Source organism: Notolepis coatsorum (assembly GCF_963971535.1).
Source record: "Notolepis coatsorum genome assembly, chromosome: 3".
NCBI lineage: Eukaryota > Metazoa > Chordata > Actinopteri > Aulopiformes > Paralepididae > Notolepis > Notolepis coatsorum.
In genome coordinates this window covers 163,081,897-163,100,157 of record NC_140167.1, presented here as the reverse complement: position 1 = coordinate 163,100,157, position 18,261 = coordinate 163,081,897, and the positions used below count along the sequence as shown (strand labels likewise).

Genomic DNA, 18,261 nt, shown 5'->3' with positions numbered 1-18,261 from the left:
GCTCAAGACCGGCTCTACACACACACACCCCGAGTCAAATTAATTTCGCTGCATGCCGAGGCGATATTGCACCCGGAATACTCGCTATTCCACTGCGCCTTTGTGTTAATTACCTGTAAAATCAAGCTAATTCAGCTGCTTAAACCCGTTTTAATTTGCCATAATGGAGTCCGGATTGGCTTGTGAAAAAAAAAAAGCGTTTGTTTTTTTTGCACCCATCATCGCTTGTCTGCATTTTTGTCTCTTTTGTTTTTGCTGGTGGCTCAGGATGGGGGTGACAGTGGCTCGGGAGGTAGAGCAGTTAGTTGTCTTGTAAGCCGGAGGTTCCCGGTTCGATTCCCACTCCTCCCGGGCAACGTGTCGAAGTGTCCTTGAGCAAGACACTTAACACCTAACTGCTCCCGATGAGCAGGTTGGCACCTAAGTGGTCGCCTCCACCGTCGGTGTGAATGTGTAAAATGTGAGGAATAAACTGTAAAGCTCTTTGGATAAAAGCTGTGCTATAAATGCACCATTATTTATTTTTCTTTCCTCTTTGGGTTCGTACTGTAAGCCTCATCCAGCTGATGTACAGTAACCTCATCCAGACGTACAGTAACCTCATCCAGACATACAGTAGCCTCATCCAGACGTACAGTAACCTCATCCAGACGTACAGTAACCTCATCCAGATGTACAGTAGCCTCATCCAGACGTACAGTAACCTCATCTAGACGTACAGTAGCCTCATCCAGATGTACAGTAGCCTCATCCAGACGTACAGTAACATCATCCAGACGTACAGTAACCTCATCCAGACATACAGTAACCTCATCCAGATGTACAGTAGCCTCATCCACTGGACCACTCTGTCCGCCGGTGATCAGTTGGTGGGCCTGGTTAAGGAAACACCTGTTCTCTCCTCAGCTCCTCCAGAGAGTTGAGCTGACGAGAGATGAAAACGTCAGTTTGCCTTTGCGGCGTGAAGCCATTGCCCAAGAGGAAGTCTGCAACATGTCACGGCCAAATGAAGAAGTGGGGCAAATAATGTAGGAAACATTAAACGCATGCTGCTGAGTAGGCACACGGTAGTCACGCAGCAACACTTGTGCTCGAGTCTACTGATGGACCTCTGTCACGTTGGTATGTATGTACTTCCATATTGACCTCCGGTGTTCTCCTCCGGTCCCCCCAGAGTTCTCTGTAGACGGAGCTCTGTGTGGCCGGCGTGAAACTACAGGATGTCTTTGTTTGTTTGTTGTTTCCTTTGCCGTTATAATTACCGAGTCACCTCTGTCCTTTTGGAAATTAGTCGCGCGTGCCACACACACGCCGCACACACACGCCACGGCAGAAGGAAGCGCCGGCCTCCCAGCCCCCCCCACGCAACACGGACGGCAGCTTTCTTTCATGTCGTTTGCGTTTCATCAGCACTGTTCCCGGCGAGGGGGGGGGGGGGGGGGGGGGGGGGCGACACTTGATATTCAGAGGACAGCTTTGTCTCCCGGATTTAATCACCCGCCCCCCTGCACCGCGCCGCGCAGAGGAGAGCGTCACCGGGGAGATGTTTGAAATTGTTTGTGTAATGTACAATACAATAACAAAAGCAGGGCTGTAAAACACTGGTGGGGACCCGCGCGCTAAAGAGGATTTCAGACGCTGGCTTTTCTGCGATGGTCCGGGATGTGAAGTGGCATAAATAATGGAGGAGACGCTGGAACGACCGGCTTCTTCCCCACTGTGGCCTGTATAAACACCATGGGACACATGACTTTAAGGGAGGGAGGGAGGGGGGGGAGAGGGGCGGAGAGAGAGAGGGGCAGAGAGAGAGAGAGAGAAAATATATATAAGATATACAGACACAACATGGGACACAGGACTTTATGAGAGAGAGGGAGGGAGAGAGAGAGAGTGAGTGAGAGAACACGGGACACATGACTTTATGAGAGAGAGGGAGGGAGAGAGAGAGAGAGTGAGAGAACACGGGACACATGACTTTATGAGAGAGAGAGGGGGAGAGGGAGAGAGAGACTGCCACAGGAAGTACGACAGTTACGTGATAGATGAACACAGTATTCCTAATAGATGGGATAGTCATTATAATAATAATCATTATTATTATTATTATTATTATTATTATTATTATTATTATTATTATTATTATTATTATTATTATTATTATTATTATTATTATTATTATTATTATTATTATTATTATTGTTAAATAGTACTTAATGCTTCCTGATGAAGCTTCATTAGATGCTTAATATTGTCAAGTGATGGGTACACATAACAGGGTTGCCACAAGGTGTGTGTGTGTGTGTGTTAGTGTTGTCAGGATACTGGAATTTCGAACTTCGATACGGTACCTTGGAAAGTATCGATATTCGATACCATTTTCGATACCACAGGGAAAAAGGTTCAATCTTAAAATGTAAAAAAAAGAAGATAAATATATATAATTTTTTTTGATCAACAAATTATTTTATTACCTTTTTTCAACTGCAAAGTAAAACTTTGTCAACATGTTTTATCTAATAAAATAAAGTTCAGTCTGTTCATCTCACTTCAATAATTTTTATTGCAGAACATGGTATTTTCTCAAGCAGACAGGTGTAAACACTGTAATCTGTGTTGGATGTACTTGACAAACTGAACTGTTTGTATTACAGTCATATTCCAACTTAACTGAATGCACATGTGTGTGTGTGGACTACTGTACTATTATTTATTTACAGGTATTGAAATGAACAATGCAACTTCCTTATACACATTTTTTATTTATTTTTATTTTGTATGAATAATTAAATATTGATATTGCGGGAAATGAGTATTGAAACCGTTTTAAATATTCAGAATTGATATGTATCGAAAAAACTAGTGTATGTGTCGTGCTTGAGCACAATATGTGCATGCGAGACAGAGATTATGCTTGCGTTTATCCCCGTTTCTTTATCTGCATAATTAATGTAACTATGCACAAGTATGCTGATGATATTAGCCTTATACTATATGGTGGAGTTGCTCAGCTCTCGCCTTGATTGTCACATATTAAATGCCGCTTCCACTAAATCTGTCTGATGGATTTGAAGCCATAGACCTGCAGCAGCCAGCAGAGACACTGTATTGTAGAGGGAGAGAGAGAGAGAGAGACAATGAGACTGACTCTCAGTGGGGTGTGTGGCGCGAGTGTCGTTTACCCTCCTCCCCTCTCTCTCTCTCCTTTCTCCTCGTCTTTTCTTCCCCTTGCTTTTTCTAAGCGTGTTGATTGGATTGTGTTTGACAGATATGGAGTCTGGAGAGCGACTGACGTCCCCGTCCTCCGCCCCGTCCTCCGCCCCGTCCTCCCTGCACATGGCCTCCTCCTCGGCCTGCTCCTCCCCGGCTCTGCCCCACGCCCCCTCCTCCAAGCCCAGCCCGGCTCACAGCCCCTCAGCCAGCTCCCCGCTCACCACCTGTGGTATGTATTGTACACACACTCTGTCTCTGTGTCTGTCTGTGCCTCTGTCTCTGTATCATGCGTCTGTCTCTGTGTCTCTGTCTCTGTGTGTGTCTGTGTCTCTCTATCTCTGTCTCTCTCTGTGTCTGTCTCTCTGTCTCTGTGTGTGTCTGTCTCTGTGTCTGTCTCTCTCTCTCTCCCAGCCTCTCTCCCAGCCTCTCTCTCTCTCGCTCTCTCCCAGCCTCTCTCCCTCTCGCTCTCCCTCCCAGCCTCTCTCTCTCTCTCCCTCCCAGCCTGTCTCTGTATCTCTCCTCTCCCTCCCAGCCTCTCTCTCTCTCTCTCTCTCTCTCTCTCTCTCCCAGCCTCCCTCCCTCCCAGCCTCTCTCTCTCTTGCTCTCTCTATCTCTCTCTCTCTCCATCTCCCAGCCAGTCTCACACCTCTCCTACGAGCTTCTGCAGGAATCCAAAAGCCAGTGAATTAATGAATGCCAATCATTAAGAAGCGGTGCCTGAGATGTGTGTGTGTCTGAAATGTGTGTGTGGGGCCTGGTGGATGTCTGTTGACAACCTTTAGCTCCAGTTTAGCCAGCGTGATTTGACACGTCTGTCAGGGGGGGGGGGTATTTTCTCTGCATACTAATTGTGGTCAAAGCCATTATGCAGTGGTGTTGCATAAACTGTCAGATTACCCTTGACCAGAGAATAACATGCATATTTTCTCACACTGTGATTTGTGATTTATTTTCTTCTTCTTTCATGATAAGAAATGCCCCCTAAAAAGTGTTTTCTTTTGGTCATGCTGTTACAATGGAGAACAAATTAGAGATATTCTCATACATTATTCATTTCCATCCTCCCTACCCCCCTGTCCCCCACCCTTACACCAAGCATGTGTTGAGATTCTCCAGCAAATTTATTTTGGAGTGAAGACAGAATTAAAGAACCACACACACCGGCCTAATTCTGACTTCTCACCATTAGTGGAGATCTGTCTTCAACACGTTCTTTTGTACAGACGTGTCTACAGCGTGTGCTTCAGTAGATCTCTGTCTACAGCGTGTGCTTCAGTAGATCTCTGTCTACAGCGTGTGCTTCAGTAGATCTCTGTCTACAGCATGTGCTTCAGTAGATCTCTGTCTCCAGCGTGTGCTTCAGTAGATCTCTGTCTCCAGCGTGTGCTTCAGTAGATCTCTGTCTACAGCGTGTGCTTCAGTAGATCTCTCCAGCGTGTGCTTCAGTAGATCTCTGTCTCCAGCGTGTGCTTCAGTAGATCTCTGTCTACAGCGTGTGCTTCAGTAGATCTCTGTCTACACCATGTGCTTCAGTAGATCTGTCTACAGCGTGTGCTTCAGTAGATCTCTGTCTACAGCGTGTGCTTCAGTAGATCTCTGTCTACAGCGTGTGCTTCAGTAGATCCCTGTCTACAGCGTGTGCTTCAGTAGATCTCTGTCTCCAGCGTGTGCTTCAGTAGATCTCTGTCTACAGCGTGTGCTTCAGTAGATCTCTGTCTACAGCGTGTGCTTCAGTAGATCTCTGTCTACAGCGTGTGCTTCAGTAGATCTCTGTCGACAGCGTGTGCTTCAGTAGATCTCTGTCTCCAGCATGTGCTTCAGTAGATCTCTGTCTACAGCGTGTGCGTCAGTAGATCTGTCTACAGCGTGTGCTTCAGTAGATCTCTGTCTACAGCGTGTGCTTCAGTAGATCTCTGTCTACAGCGTGTGCTTCAGTAGATCTCTGTCTACAGCGTGTGCTTCAGTAGATCTCTGTCTACAGCGTGTGCTTCAGTAGATCTCTGTCTACAGCGTGTGCTTCAGTAGATCTCTGTCTACAGCGTGTGCTTCAGTAGATCTCTGTCTACAGCGTGTGCTTCAGTAGATCTCTGTCTACAGCGTGTGCTTCAGTAGATCTCTGTCTACAGCGTGTGTTTCAGTAGATCTCTGTCTCCAGCGTGTGCTTCAGTAGATCTCTGTCTCCAGCGTGTGCTTCAGTAGATCTCTGTCTACAGCGTGTGCTTCAGTAGATCTCTGTCTATAGCGTGTGCTTCAGTAGATCTCTGTCTCCAGCGTGTGCTTCAGTAGATCTGTCTACAGCGTGTGCTTCAGTAGATCTCTGTCTCCAGCGTGTGCTTCAGTAGATCTCTGTCTACAGCGTGTGCTTCAGTAGATCTGTCTACAGCGTGTGTTTCAGTAGATCTCTGTCTACAGCATGTGCTTCAGTAGATCTCTGTCTCCAGCGTGTGCTTCAGTAGATCTCTGTCTACAGCGTGTGCTTCAGTAGATCTCTGTCTCCAGCGTGTGCTTCAGATCTCTGTCTCCAGCGTGTGCTTCAGTAGATCTCTGTCTACAGCGTGTGCTTCAGTAGATCTCTGTCTACAGCGTGTGCTTCAGTAGATCTCTGTCTACAGCGTGTGCTTCAGTAGATCTGTCTCCAGCGTGTGCTTCAGTAGATCTCTGTCTACAGCGTGTGCTTCAGTAGATCTCTGTCTCCAGCGTGTGCTTCAGTAGATCTCTGTCTACAGCATGTGCTTCAGTAGATCTCTGTCTCCAGCGTGTGCTTCAGTAGATCTCTGTCTCCAGCGTGTGCTTCAGTAGATCTCTGTCTACAGCGTGTGCTTTAGTAGATCTCTCCAGCGTGTGCTTCAGTAGATCTCTGTCTACAGCGTGTGCTTCAGTAGATCTCTGTCTACAGCGTGTGCTTCAGTAGATCTCTGTCTACAGCGTGTGCTTCAGTAGATCTCTGTCTACAGCGTGTGCTTCAGTAGATCTCTGTCTCCAGCGTGTGCTTCAGTAGATCTCTGTCTACAGCGTGTGCTTCAGTAGATCTCTGTCTACAGCGTGTGCTTCAGTAGATCTCTGTCTACAGCGTGTGCTTCAGTAGATCTGTCTCCAGCGTGTGCTTCAGTAGATCTCTGTCTACAGCGTGTGCTTCAGTAGATCTCTGTCTACAGCGTGTGCTTCAGTAGATCTCTGTCTACAGCGTGTGCTTCAGTAGATCTCTGTCTACAGCGTGTGCTTCAGTAGATCTCTGTCTACAGCGTGTGCTTCAGTAGATCTGTCTACAGCGTGTGCTTCAGTAGATCTGTCTACAGCGTGTGCTTCAGTAGATCTCTGTCTACAGCGTGTGCTTCAGTAGATCTCTGTCTACAGCGTGTGCTTCAGTAGATCTCTGTCTCCAGCGTGTGCTTCAGTAGATCTCTGTCTACAGCGTGTGCTTCAGTAGATCTCTGTCTACAGCGTGTGCTTCAGTAGATCTCTGTCTACAGCGTGTGCTTCAGTAGATCTCTGTCTACAGCGTGTGCTTCAGTAGATCTCTGTCTACAGCATGTGCTTCAGTAGATCTCTGTCTACAGCGTGTGCTTCAGTAGATCTGTCTACAGCGTGTGCTTCAGTAGATCTCTGTCTACAGCGTGTGCTTCAGTAGATCTCTGTCTACAGCGTGTGCTTCAGTAGATCTCTGTCTACAGCGTGTGCTTCAGTAGATCTCTGTCTACAGCGTGTGCTTCAGTAGATCTCTGTCTACAGCGTGTACTTCAGTAGATCTCTGTCTACAGCGTGTGCTTCAGTAGATCTCTGTCTACAGCGTGTGCTTCAGTAGATCTCTGTCTCCAGCGTGTGCTTCAGTAGATCTCTGTCTCCAGCGTGTGCTTCAGTAGATCTCTGTCTACAGCGTGTGCTTCAGTAGATCTCTGTCTACAGCGTGTGCTTCAGTAGATCTCTGTCTACAGCGTGTGCTTCAGTAGATCTCTGTCTACAGCGTGTGCTTCAGTAGATCTCTGTCTACAGCGTGTACTTCAGTAGATCTCTGTCTCCAGCGTGTGCTTCAGTAGATCTCTGTCTACAGCGTGTGCTTCAGTAGATCTCTGTCTACAGCATGTGCTTCAGTAGATCTCTGTCTACAGCGTGTGCTTCAGTAGATCTCTGTCTACAGCGTGTGCTTCAGTAGATCTCTGTCTACAGCGTGTGCTTCAGTAGATCTCTGTCTACAGCGTGTGCTTCAGTAGATCTCTGTCTACAGCGTGTGCTTCAGTAGATCTCTGTCTACAGCGTGTGCTTCAGTAGATCTATGTCTCCAGCGTGTGCTTCAGTAGATCTATGTCTCCAGCGTGTGCTTCAGTAGATCTCTGTCTACAGCGTGTGCTTCAGTAGATCTCTGTCTACAGCGTGTGCTTCAGTAGATCTCTGTCTACAGCGTGTGCTTCAGTAGATCTCTGTCTACAGTGTGTGCTTCAGTAGATCTCTGTCTACAGCGTGTGCTTCAGTAGATCTCTGTCTCCAGCGTGTGCTTCAGTAGATCTCTGTCTACAGCGTGTGCTTCAGTAGATCTCTGTCTACAGCGTGTGCTTCAGTAGATCTCTGTCTCCAGCGTGTGCTTCAGTAGATCTCTGTCTCCAGCGTGTGCTCAGTAGATCTCTGTCTACAGCGTGTGCTTCAGTAGATCTGTCTACAGCGTGTGCTTCAGTAGATCTCTGTCTCCAGCGTGTGCTTCAGTAGATCTATGTCTCCAGCGTGTACTTCAGTAGATCTCTGTCTACAGCGTGTGCTTCAGTAGATCTCTGTCTTCAGTAGATCTGTCTACAGCGTGTGCTCAGTAGATCTCTGTCTACAGCGTGTGCTTCAGTAGATCTCTGTCTACAGCGTGTGCTTCAGTAGATCTCTGTCTCCAGCGTGTGCTTCAGTAGATCTCTGTCTACAGCGTGTACTTCAGTAGATCTCTGTCTACAGCGTGTGCTTCAGTAGATCTCTGTCTCCAGCGTGTGCTTCAGTAGATCTCTGTCTCCAGCGTGTGCTTCAGTAGATCTGTCTACAGCGTGTGCTTCAGTAGATCTGTCTACAGCGTGTGCTTCAGTAGATCTCTGTCTTCAGTAGATCTGTCTACAGCGTGTGCTCAGTAGATCTCTGTCTACAGCGTGTGCTTCAGTAGATCTCTGTCTACAGCGTGTGCTTCAGTAGATCTCTGTCTCCAGCGTGTGCTTCAGTAGATCTCTGTCTCCAGCGTGTGCTTCAGTAGATCTGTCTCCAGCGTGTGCTTTAGTAGATCTCTGTCTACAGCGTGTGCTTCAGTAGATCTCTGTCTACAGCGTGTACTTCAGTAGATCTCTGTCTACAGCGTGTGCTTCAGTAGATCTCTGTCTCCAGCGTGTGCTTCAGTAGATCTCTGTCTCCAGCGTGTGCTTCAGTAGATCTCTGTCTCCAGCGTGTGCTCAGTAGATCTCTGTCTCCAGCGTGTGCTTCAGTAGATCTCTGTCTCCAGCGTGTGCTTCAGTAGATCTGTCTACAGCGTGTGCTTCAGTAGATCTATGTCTACAGCGTGTGCTTCAGTAGATCTATGTCTCCAGCGTTTGCTTCAGTAGATCTCTGTCTACAGCGTGTGCTTCAGTAGATCTCTGTCTCCAGCGTGTGCTTCAGTAGATCTCTGTCTACAGCGTGTGCTTCAGTAGATCTCTGTCTACAGCGTGTGCTTCAGTAGATCTCTGTCTCCAGCGTGTGCTTCAGTAGATCTCTGTCTCCAGCGTGTGCTTCAGTAGATCTGTCTACAGCGTGTGCTTCAGTAGATCTCTGTCTACAGCGTGTGCTTCAGTAGATCTCTGTCTACAGCGTGTGCTTCAGTAGATCTCTGTCTACAGCGTGTGCTTCAGTAGATCTCTGTCTACAGCGTGTGCTTCAGTAGATCTCTGTCTACAGCGTGTGCTTCAGTAGATCTCTGTCTACAGCGTGTGCTTCAGTAGATCTCTGTCTACAGCGTGTGCTTCAGTAGATCTGTCTACAGCGTGTGCTTCAGTAGATCTCTGTCTCCAGCGTGTGCTTCAGTAGATCTATGTCTCCAGCGTGTACTTCAGTAGATCTCTGTCTACAGCGTGTGCTTCAGTAGATCTCTGTCTTCAGTAGATCTGTCTACAGCGTGTGCTTCAGTAGATCTCTGTCTACAGCGTGTGCTTCAGTAGATCTCTGTCTACAGTGTGTACTTCAGTAGATCTCTGTCTACAGCGTGTGCTTCAGTAGATCTCTGTCTACAGCGTGTACTTCAGTAGATCTCTGTCTACAGCGTGTGCTTCAGTAGATCTCTGTCTCCAGCGTGTGCTTCAGTAGATCTCTGTCTCCAGCGTGTGCTTCAGTAGATCTCTGTCTCCAGTGTGTGCTTCAGTAGATCTCTGTCTACAGCGTGTGCTTCAGTAGATCTCTGTCTACAGCGTGTGCTTCAGTAGATCTCTGTCTACAGCGTGTACTTCAGTAGATCTGTCTACAGCGTGTGCTTCAGTAGATCTGTCTCCAGCGTGTGCTTCAGTAGATCTCTGTCTACAGCGTGTGCTTCATTAGATCTCGGTCTCCAGCGTGTGCTTCAGTAGATCTCTGTCTCCAGCGTGTGCTTCAGTAGATCTGTCTCCAGCGTGTGCTTCAGTAGATCTCTGTCTCCAGCGTGTGCTTCAGTAGATCTCTGTCTCCAGCGTGTGCTTCAGTAGATCTCTGTCTCCAGTGTGTGCTTCAGTAGATCTCTGTCTACAGCGTGTGCTTCAGTAGATCTGTCTCCAGCGTGTGCTTCAGTAGATCTCTGTCTACAGCGTGTGCTTCATTAGATCTCGGTCTCCAGCGTGTGCTTCAGTAGATCTCTGTCTCCAGCGTGTGCTTCAGTAGATCTGTCTCCAGCGTGTGCTTCAGTAGATCTCTGTCTACAGCGTGTGCTTCAGTAGATCTCTGTCTCCAGCGTGTGCTTCAGTAGATCTGTCTCCAGCGTGTGCTTCAGTAGATCTCTGTCTACAGCGTGTGCTTCAGTAGATCTGTCTCCAGCGTGTGCTTCAGTAGATCTCTGTCTACAGCGTGTGCTTCATTAGATCTCGGTCTCCAGCGTGTGCTTCAGTAGATCTGTCTACAGCGTGTGCTTCAGTAGATGTTACACTAGCCCAGGGTTCGAAAAAAAAAAAAAAATTCAAGGGCTTTTTTTGCCCCCCTTAATTGATTTTCGGGGGCTTTTTTTGTATTTCGGGGGCACAACATTTTTATAATGAAAATTAACATAAAGATTATAAAACATTGTTGACACTTTTTTTACAATCTTCGTCCCTATGTTTGATAACGTAATGTTAATGTCTCCATATATAGGGCTCTACGCTAACCTTTTTCCCAAGGAGCACATGTGCTCCTAAATAAAATGTTAATAAATAAAATCTAAATACAAATTTAGGAGCACACAGAAATGTAGGAGCAGAGTGACAATTGTTCAAGTAACACACACACACACGATGTGTGACATGGCTTGGTTTCATGTTTTGAGGTACCTTCAATTATCTGTAAATAATACATACATACTCTATCTAAATAGATTAAATATGATTGTCCCTGAGGGCAAGTTGTGTTGTTGTCAGATCGATCAATGAAATACGTTGCACGCTCAGCGCTGTGGAATGAAGTAAATGCGCATCGGGATAATTTGGATGTTATTCTTTGGAGTTGTGTTACAAATGGAACGGTCTTTCCCCGCCGAACACAAGTTACTTAACGTTACACAGGTCGCGCTATGCAGATGCTTAGCTTGCTAACGTTAAGATAGCAGTGTAACTTAATGTTACACAGCACTATGCATGCTTGCTGAAAGCAGAGCAGAGCTCTCTGTCTGTCTGTCTGTGTTCGCACCTCTCAAGCACCCTGTAACACGCAGCGGGCCCCGCCTCCCTCCCTCTTTGCATTCCACCCAAAAACTGAATTTCAGTCCAGTTTCTTAACTATTAACAGCGGAGCTGTTTTGTAATCTTCACTCTGCAAGTAAATGATTTTTCCGGTTCGCGCACACACACATATTATTAGGGGCAAATACGGGTGAAATGCTCGCACTGTAGAGCATATATATAATTATATATATAATTAGTAAACTGTCGGGGGCTTTTAACTGATTAACTGATTTTCGAGGGCATTTGGTCAATTTTCGAGGGCATTTTGCCCCAAGCCCCCGTTAATTTCGAACCCTGCACTAGCCCCTTATATTACACTAGCTATATGTTACGCTATCTATATGTTACACTAGCTATAGGTTACACTAGTTATATGTTACACTAGCTATAGGTTACACTAGTTATAGGTTACACTAGCTATAGGTTACACTAGTTATAGGTTACACTAGCTATATGTTACACTAGCTATAGGTTACACTAGCTATAGGTTACACTAGTTATAGGTTACACTAGTTACATTATATGTTACACTAGCTATATGTTACACTAGCTATATGTTACACTAGCTATATGTTACACTAGCTATAGGTTACACTAGCTATAGGTTACACTAGTTATATGTTACACTAGCTATATGTTACACTAGCTATATGTTACACTAGCTATATGTTACACTAGTTATATGTTACACTAGCTATAGGTTACACTAGCTATATGTTACACTAGTTATAGGTTACACTAGCTATATGTTACACTAGCTATATGTTACACTAGCTATATGTTACACTAGCTATATGTTACACTGGCTATATGTTACACTAGCTACTAGCTATATGTTACACTAGCTATAGTTTACACTAGCTATAGGTTACACTAGCTATGGGTTACACTAGCTATATGTTACACTAGCTATATGTTACACTAGATATTAGGGGTGGGAGGAAAAATCAATACGTAGTAGTATCGCGTTACTTTGCGTGGCGATACTGTATCGATACAGGGACGCCAAGTATCGATATTTAATTGTTCATTTCTTTTTTTTTTGTATAAGGAAGTTGCATTGTTCATTTCAATAACTGTAATAGTACAGTAGTCCACACACACATGTGCATTCAGTTAAGTTGGAATATGACTGTAATACAAACCGCTAGCTATATGTTACACTAGCTATAGTTTACACTAGCTATAGGTTACACTAGCTATGTTACACTAGCTGATGAATTGATCATCCTCTACGTTCATGTGGTGTTTATATTTCTCTGTGTTGATCATCCTCTACGACTACGTTCACAAGTTTTCAAGTTCAAGTTTGTTTATTTGTCACAACAAAATACAGAATACTTTATGATGAAATGCTTGTTTCTGTATGAGCCCCTACATACGGTAAAAATAAAGTAAGTAAAAAAAAAAATATAATAATAATAATAATTAAGAATTAAGTAAAAACTAAGTAAAGTCAATATATACATATATACAATACAGAGTAAAATGAGTAACAATGTGTGGTACAATGCAGAGGTACAAAACTTAGGGTAGGGTGCAAATGAGGAGGGGTGTACGAATGCTTTGAATCTTCGATCATAATGTTGACATTCAAATTCTAAATCAACATTTGAATTATGAATTTTATTCTTTTTTTATCTTTTAATTTTTTTTTTTAAATCTGTTTAAACCAATGGGGGTTTGGCTACACTAATATTATAATATTATACATAAGACGTCACCATCACCTTCATACCAACCGTGCCCTTATTGGATTATTTATGTTGACGAAACTGATGAGTTATATTCATTAAAGAAAGTTGATTTAATAAAAGAAAAAGACTAATTTAATCAGATTAATCACTTTATTAAAATTGAGGATTTAGTTTGAGAAAAAATACCCTTTTTAATTTACTTTTTTTGAAGTAAATTTCTTTTTATAGACATTCGAAGCTTCGTTCGAATACTTCAATCGAAGCTTCGAATGTTAAAAAATGACATTCGGTACAGCCCTAAAATGAGGTTTGTAAACAAGATATTGTATCTTTATTTATTATTATTATATATATTTTTTTTACTTTCTTTTTGCCTGTTTTCGATTTTGTTTAGTTTTTGTCTTTGTTGTTTTTTGTTGTTCCTGGTAAATTTCAGTCCTGTCCGTGTCTTGTCATGTCCCATAAAAGCAAAAAAAATAATCATGGTGATATATTAAATATTGATACACCTTTGCTTCTCTGTACCACCTATGTTTCACCAATAAAAGATATATATAAAAAAAGAAAATGAATGTAAACACGTGGTGTTTATATTTCTCTGCGTTGATCATCCTCTACATTGATCATCCTCTACGTTCATGTGGTGTTTATATCTAGTAACAGCTCCCACAACACTCTAATTATTCAAACATGAACGTGCGCAGCAGACCCTAAAACACTCATGATCATCACTCAGACTGGGCTTCCCGGGGATCCCCAGGCTGCAGTTTTTCCTATTTGCTAAAGCATGTTTGAACAGATCAAGCTGACTCTGTGCCCCCCCCCCCGTTACTCACTATGATATCTCTATCCATACAAATCTTTTATCAAATCCCTGTTGTAATAGACCCTAAATGAGACTTCATCACAAATATTAAGAGTTAATGATGGTATAAATGAATTATTCAGCGCCATCATTTATGTGTGCGATATAGTATCTCTATGTAAATGATTGCCGTGTTGTTCTGTGTTTGTTCAGTGTTTCTAAGCGGTCTTCCTGTTTGTCCTCCAGGCCATCTGTTCCGTATGAGCGGGGATCAACACTTCATGCCTGGACTGTCCAGCGCCTTCCCTCTGGTTGGGCACCCGGCGTTCGGGCTCTATGCTGCGGGCCCCGGCCGCTCGGAGTTTGGAGGCCTGGGGACTTTGGGCATGTCCGCCGCACTAGCTGCTCACTCCCAGCTCGGTGCGTTTCCAGGTGAGGAGCCACCTGGGCCCTATTCCCCCTACCTGGTTCAACTAAGTCGATCCCAGTGTTTGAATCCAGCAGGGCTCCAGACTAACTTTTTTCACCACCGTCCCAGAACCGTCCCGAAATACAATCTTAACCGTCCCAAAGTGAATGTAACCGTCCCAAAAATCAAATGTCGTTTCTTTACTTTGGTTTTGTCGTCTATAGTTGTTATTGCCATAAGAAACACCATTCAGAGAAGGGGAGAATAAATTGATTTAGTCAAAAGGCTCCCAGGTGGAAAGATTTCACAAGAATAATTATGATTAAAAATAAATAAATATATATATATATAAAAAAGTGTTTAACAAGGTGCTAGTATAGGGATATTTGGTCAGGTGCTGTTATAGTCAACCAATTGGAGCCATGTTGATTATTCCTTCCATAGGAAAATATATTTAAATTTATTTGTATTTTATTTCGTTTTAGTTTTTTTTGTTATTACAAATGTGTGTGTTTATGGTTGAAAATGTTAGAGATAAATAAAGATCAAATCAAATCTAACTGAATAAGTTATCCCTCTCCTAACAAGAAAGAAAAACGTAGTTTAGCTTTAAACTATATAATGTCATTGCGTCCAGAGATTCCACCTTTGATAACTAAAGTAATGACACTTGACTAGTAATGAAACATGTCCCTTAGATCGCGCTGTCCTCCTGGTCGATATTGATGATAACTGCTGCTAAAATAAAATAAAATAAGTCCAGAGTCGAGACTCCGTGCTGCTGTTCCCAACAAATCCCAATAGTATGCAACTGCAGAGCCGCAGAGCCAGGGGCGCTTTCAGGTCCGGTCACAGGCCCGCTACTCCAATTCAGCCATTGGCAATTCAGCCGTTGGGTGGGGGGCGCTGTTGAGCGGGCCTGTGACCGGACCTGAAAGCGCCCCTGGCTCTGCGGCTCTGCAGCTGCATGCTATTCGCAAATCCAGCATGAGCCAGCTCCCGCTGCAGCTGTCGTTATCAGAACACTACAGTTTACAGCAAACTGTAGTTGATCACCAGGTATGTTTTATTAACGTAGAATAATTCATATATATATACGCGCGCACTGACAGTCGGCTAATTGACATTCACATTTCCTGTGAAAAAAAATAAAATCCTCTCGTCCCGTTTGCGGCCCAAAAAAGATTTCTGTTCGTCCCAAATCAATATTTGATCGTCCCCGGGCCGACGGGACATCGTTAGTCTCGAGCCCTGGAATCCAGGCTTTCCCTGTTCCTTGAACGCTGATTCAGTCTTGTTCATTCGAACCAGACTTGATACTCAGGATAATTGCGCACGGCCGCCTCACCTGAAAAGACAGCAGGTGTCGATAGCAGAAATCCTGATTTTCTAACTGCATTTATTGATTGATTGAAAACTTTATTAACAGATTGCAGAATGGGTACAATACAGTACGGCTCAAAATTATAGGCACATTTTAAGTCCCTCATTACCCCAATCAATCAGATTATATTTCTTTAAATGTGCCTGCTGGCAGTAGGCTTAATGGAATGAATAATCGAATGAGTTCAACTCTTTCAGAATAAGTAGATAAAAACAAGCCCAAAGAGTATCTAATTGATACGAATGAATAGATACTTATGAGGATATCTGTACTGTATGTGCTTAGGTATCATGTACTATATAAATACATGGTTCCCAACGTTTTCAAGGCGCGACCCCCGAAAATAACGTGTCAGAGAGGGAGTTGGAGGCTATACAGTTTCACTATTAATCAGGTTTTAATCACTTTCGGACATCATCCATACATGCATTGAATTGATTAACCTTTGGTTTATACCAGTGACACCAGTCATGTTAATCACCCTCTTGTTCATCATCAGATAACAGTGCTTGAACAGATAAATGCATTAAATTATAAATTATACATTATAAATGCATTAAATGCATTCATCAAAACGTCAAAGGCTTGCAATTGCTCATTCATGTTCTCAAGTCACGTCCACGTCATCAAATCCGTCAAACAGCGCATCTCCTCCTCAAAACATGAGTCACTGTCCCTCCTGAGCTACTGTCCCTCCTGAGCTACTGTCCCTCCTGAGCTACTGTCCCTCCTGAGCCACTGTCCCTCCTGAGTCACTGTCCCTCCTGAGCTACTGTCCCTCCTGAGCTACTGTCCCTCCTGAGCTACTGTCCCTCCTGAGCTACTGTCCCTCCTGAGCTACTGTCCCTCCTGAGTCACTGTCCCTCCTGAGCTACTGTCCCTCCTGAGCTACTGTCCCTCCTGAGCTACTGTCCCTCCTGAGCTACTGTCCCTCCTGAGCTACTGTCCCTCCTGAGCTACTGTCCCTCCTGAGTCACTGTCCCTCCTGAGTCACCGTCCCTCCTGAGCTACTGTCCCTCCTGAGTCACTGTCCCTCCTGAGTCACTGTCCCTCCTGAGTCACTGTCCCTCCTGAGTCACTGTCCCTCCTGAGTCACTGTCCCTCCTGAGCTACTGTCCCTCCTGAGTCACTGTCCCTCCTGAGTCACTGTCCCTCCTGAGTCACTGTCCCTCCTGAGCTACTGTCCCTCCTGAGTCACTGTCCCTCCTGAGCTACTGTCCCTCCTGAGCTACTGTCCCTCCTGAGCTACTGTCCCTCCTGAGCTACTGTCCCTCCTGAGCTACTGTCCCTCCTGAGCTACTGTCCCTCCTGAGTCACTGTCCCTCCTGAGCTACTGTCCCTCCTGAGCTACTGTCCCTCCTGAGCTACTGTCCCTCCTGAGCTACTGTCCCTCCTGAGCTACTGTCCCTCCTGAGCTACTGTCCCTCCTGAGCTACTGTCCCTCCTGAGTCACTGTCCCTCCTGAGCTACTGTCCCTCCTGAGCTACTGTCCCTCCTGAGCTACTGTCCCTCCTGAGTCACTGTCCCTCCTGAGCTACTGTCCCTCCTGAGCTACTGTCCCTCCTGAGCTACTGTCCTTCCTGAGCTACTGTCCCTCCTGAGCTACTGTCCCTCCTGAGTCACTGTCCCTCCTGAGCTACTGTCCTTCCTGAGCTACTGTCCCTCCTGAGCTACTGTCCCTCCTGAGTCACTGTCTCCCTGAGCTACTGTCCCTCCTGAGTCACTGTCCCTCCTGAGCTACTGTCCCTCCTGAGTCACTGTCTCCCTGAGCTACTGTCCCTCCTGAGTCACTTGGTGATACTCTGCCTCTCGATTTGAGCGGTGTTCAGGGCGTTCGTGGCGTTCAGGGCATTCAGAGTGAATGCAGATTTTCTTCAAAACACAAAAGACAGCTGCCATTTTAGGCATTTTAGCGAACAGATGCCATTTTAGATGAGCGCTTGCCTTCCGGGGAGCCTCTGTTGTTGCAGCTGTGAGGCGTCCAGCGGGCCAGAGGGGCACAGATCCTGCAGGAGAGGAGCTCACCAAGATCCTGGTTCACATTTACAAAAAAAATAAGAAAAAAAGGAATGAAATCATAGTCTGTGGAATGTGTTGGTCATCTGTGACACATCCCATTTCAAAGGCACATATAAAACGTTGGACTGTGCGATAGGTGTTGTTGTAGGATATTAATGGAGTGAGCTTTTTAACCAACAGCTCAGATCCATGTGATTCACTGTATCTGACTTTTTACAACCGTCTCTCTCCCTCCCTCCCTCCCTCCCTCCCTCCCTCCCTCCCTCCCTCCCTCCCTCCCTCCCTCCCTCCCTCCCTCCCTCCCTCCCTCCCTCTCTCCAGACTGGTGGAGGTCAGAGGTTAACACCAGAGCCGCCTCCTTCTTCCCTCCCCTCCTGGGTCTTCCTCCCATGTTTGCTCCTCAGTTCCAGAGCCTCGACCCAGTTCACTTCCAGTCCAGGACCCCCAGCAAGACCGGAAGAGCAGCCGCCAAAGGTACGGTACCACCCAGACACACACACCCACACACACACACACACACCCACACACACACACACACACACGCTGCAGCATTGAGAACCACTATAACTTCAGCAATGGAAAGCGTTTCTATGGAAGAGTTATATTTGGTGTGTTGCTCAGGTACAATATCAAATATGTGTAATTGACCCTAGAGGCGAATAGCAAGACATGTAAATGTATAAATCAGTTTGTAAGCAGGTGCCGGGTGTTTTACTGTGCATATATTAAACCAGCAATACTAACATAATGAGATTTTCCCTATTAAGTGCCTTTGGAATCTTGCTAAGTCATCATTCTCCACAGTGCTCTCCTCCCATATATATATATATAATTAACCGTATAGCTTAACCGTCTGTAGTGTGGTAGTG

General features: G+C 45.1%; 1 protein-coding gene across 4 annotated transcripts in view; it reads left to right on the top strand.

Annotated features, from left to right (window-relative positions):
* The window catches only part of LOC311224417 (bromodomain adjacent to zinc finger domain protein 2B-like), a 283,540-nt gene that overhangs the window by 164,323 nt on the left and 100,956 nt on the right, over positions 1-18,261 (top strand). For 3 of the 4 annotated variants that reach the window (XM_084309389.1, XM_084309391.1, XM_084309388.1), the window contains exons 3-5: positions 3,266-3,439; positions 13,827-14,012; positions 17,714-17,866. In XM_084309389.1, coding sequence (XP_084165515.1) covers positions 3,268-3,439; positions 13,827-14,012; positions 17,714-17,866 — 511 coding nt within the window. In that variant the 5' untranslated portion in view covers positions 3,266-3,267. The remainder of the gene's footprint in view (positions 1-3,265; positions 3,440-13,826; positions 14,013-17,713; positions 17,867-18,261) is intronic. The other variant, XM_084309390.1, reaches the window with a different exon arrangement.